Source organism: Cryptomeria japonica, chromosome 4 (assembly GCF_030272615.1).
Source record: "Cryptomeria japonica chromosome 4, Sugi_1.0, whole genome shotgun sequence".
In the NCBI taxonomy this organism is placed as follows: Eukaryota; Viridiplantae; Streptophyta; class Pinopsida; order Cupressales; family Cupressaceae; genus Cryptomeria; species Cryptomeria japonica.
This window is the reverse complement of record NC_081408.1, coordinates 512,436,843-512,439,070: the sequence shown is the minus strand read 5'-3', so window position 1 is coordinate 512,439,070 and position 2,228 is coordinate 512,436,843. Positions and strand designations below refer to the sequence as shown.

Below are 2,228 nucleotides of genomic sequence, written 5' to 3'. Positions count from 1 at the left end.
TATGTGAGTATTTAGAACAACGTGCAAGATAAAACTCCTATATATTATTAGACAATTGTTCTATGAGTAGTATGAATAACACATAGGATAAATCTCTTCAATGTTGCATTATGTATTCTAAACATAACAATCATTGAAGGATTAAAAAAAATACATTAAATTATTGTAATGCATGAAAAGTTGAAAACAGTTTCCATTCCAAGCTATCAATAGCTTAGAACATATAGGAGCTAAAACATATTGTAATCTTATATTAAGAAGTAATTAGATCCACCCAACTTTGGGCCTAATTGGACATATCGTTCAATGATATCACCAAACTTTGCAACATTATACTTTTTTGGATTCTCTTCATTTATAAGCTCTTCAGGAGCCTTAATTTCGGCCTTCTCCTCAAAGATATAAAAGAAGGCTACGGACAGTCGATCCTGCTTTTGTTTCAATCCTCCATACACCACACGATGTTCTGCACTACGATACCTACAATTACTCCACATCTATCACATACAAAAAAAATTACAAGTTAGACTAAAATAGAAAACATAAAAGAATAATATATATTTTTAAATAAATTTAGTATTCTTAAGACTTTTATACTTCCCTAGAAGTTGAACACAGAAATATTCCCAAAAAAAAAGACTTATGCAAGATAATCCATCAAATAAAAATCATATTTTTTAATAAGATTAGATTATGAAGTCTCAAGAGAACACTTTCAAAAGAAAATTTCTAAAGACATCAAGCTAGCACTGACTTGTAAACAAGTCATGGAAGATACACATGATGATAACTAAAAAAAATATGTGAATTTAAATAGATTTTTGTTCTTTTCTACCTGTAAACAATCTCCAAGGTTAACAACAAATGATTTCTTCATAGGCTTAACATTAATCCAACTGCCTTCTTTTGTTCGGATTTGTAGACCCCCAATATCATCTTGATATAAAATTGTAAGAATGCCAATGTCTGTATGAGCCATAGAGGTTTTATAACCATTTTGAGACTCTTTTTCATCCTTTCTATTAAGATAGTAGTTCATACGTACATATCCATCGATAAAACTTGAAAAAAGATCCGATTTATAATACTTAGACACATCCAACCCCAAACCAAACATAATGAGTTGTATGATCCTCTGAGAAAGACTCATCATGTGAGAGTTATATGTATGAGCAATCTCTCTGCATATTATAACAACAATTATCAATGATAAACCATTAAAAATAATAGGTATTAAAACAATAAAAAAAAATTAACAAGCTTATCTCATTGCAATGTTCTTTGTGCACAAGCTAGCTAGCACTGAAAGATGGTGATAAAAATGCACATACCGGAATTGGTGGTTTCCATGAGGCCATAGCTTGGTGCAGATCTGATCAAGTGAATTGGGTAGAACACTTTGACCAGGGAAATGCATGCTCTCAGGCATTGAATCCTTTCCATCAGCTCCTAAAGTGGGTGGAGAATAACCTGCACTAGGAATGGGAAAAATAGCTCTTTTTTTCACCTCCTCTGGCAGGGAGAACATATCTCTAGATGCACAGTCCATCTTCTCAATAAGAGCTTTGTCCACTCCATGGTTTACTACATGGAAGAAACCCAGCTCTTGGCAAGCCTCTCTGAGTTTTTTCAGCTCATTATTTCCTTCCAGATCAGAGAGATTTTGTTTCTCTGCAAAAGTGGAGGGAAGGAGAGAGAGATCAATGACTGGAAGATCAGAAGCCATGATCACTCTTTTCTGATCTGAACTCTTTATTTCTCACTTCTGAAGGTGAATTTGCATGTTCAAAAGCTCAAGAGACGTCGAGTTATATAACAAAAAAATTTCATATGTGAGGGGCCCCTCTATTATTGAATGTAATTAGAGATGATAATAATGCATATTCAATAGCTGGAGATATGTGCTGTTATACAACCAATTATTGAGATTGGTCAAAGTGCATGGACAAACCGAGTAATGTAATACTAAATATATACTATTTTTATTAAGATTAAAGAATAAAGGCCAGCGCCAAGTAACATACTTTGAAGATTCTTTCATTAAGATATCTAGGGCATACTGAACTAATCGAATAAAAATGATATGTTATTTAATTTAATGTTGAAATAATAGAAACTAGTGAGGTAGGTTAGTTGTATTAGTTATTATATTTGTCAGGCTTATTTATTGAACTGTTTTTATTGTGTAACCTTTGAATTTCCGAGTCCAAAATTAATGCTATCTGTAC

The 2,228-nt window shown here is 32.5% G+C and overlaps 1 protein-coding gene across 1 annotated transcript; it reads right to left on the bottom strand.

The window, feature by feature from the left end:
• Positions 1-248: 248 nt before the first annotated feature.
• On the bottom strand, positions 249-1,726 carry LOC131056113 (gibberellin 20-oxidase-like protein). Its single transcript, XM_057990458.2, has 3 exons — positions 1,332-1,726; positions 836-1,181; positions 249-497 (listed from the first exon to the last, which is right to left on the bottom strand). The coding sequence occupies exons 1-3, from the start codon at positions 1,724-1,726 to the stop codon at positions 249-251; spliced, it is 990 nt and encodes a 329-aa protein (XP_057846441.2).
• Positions 1,727-2,228: the final 502 nt, after the last annotated feature.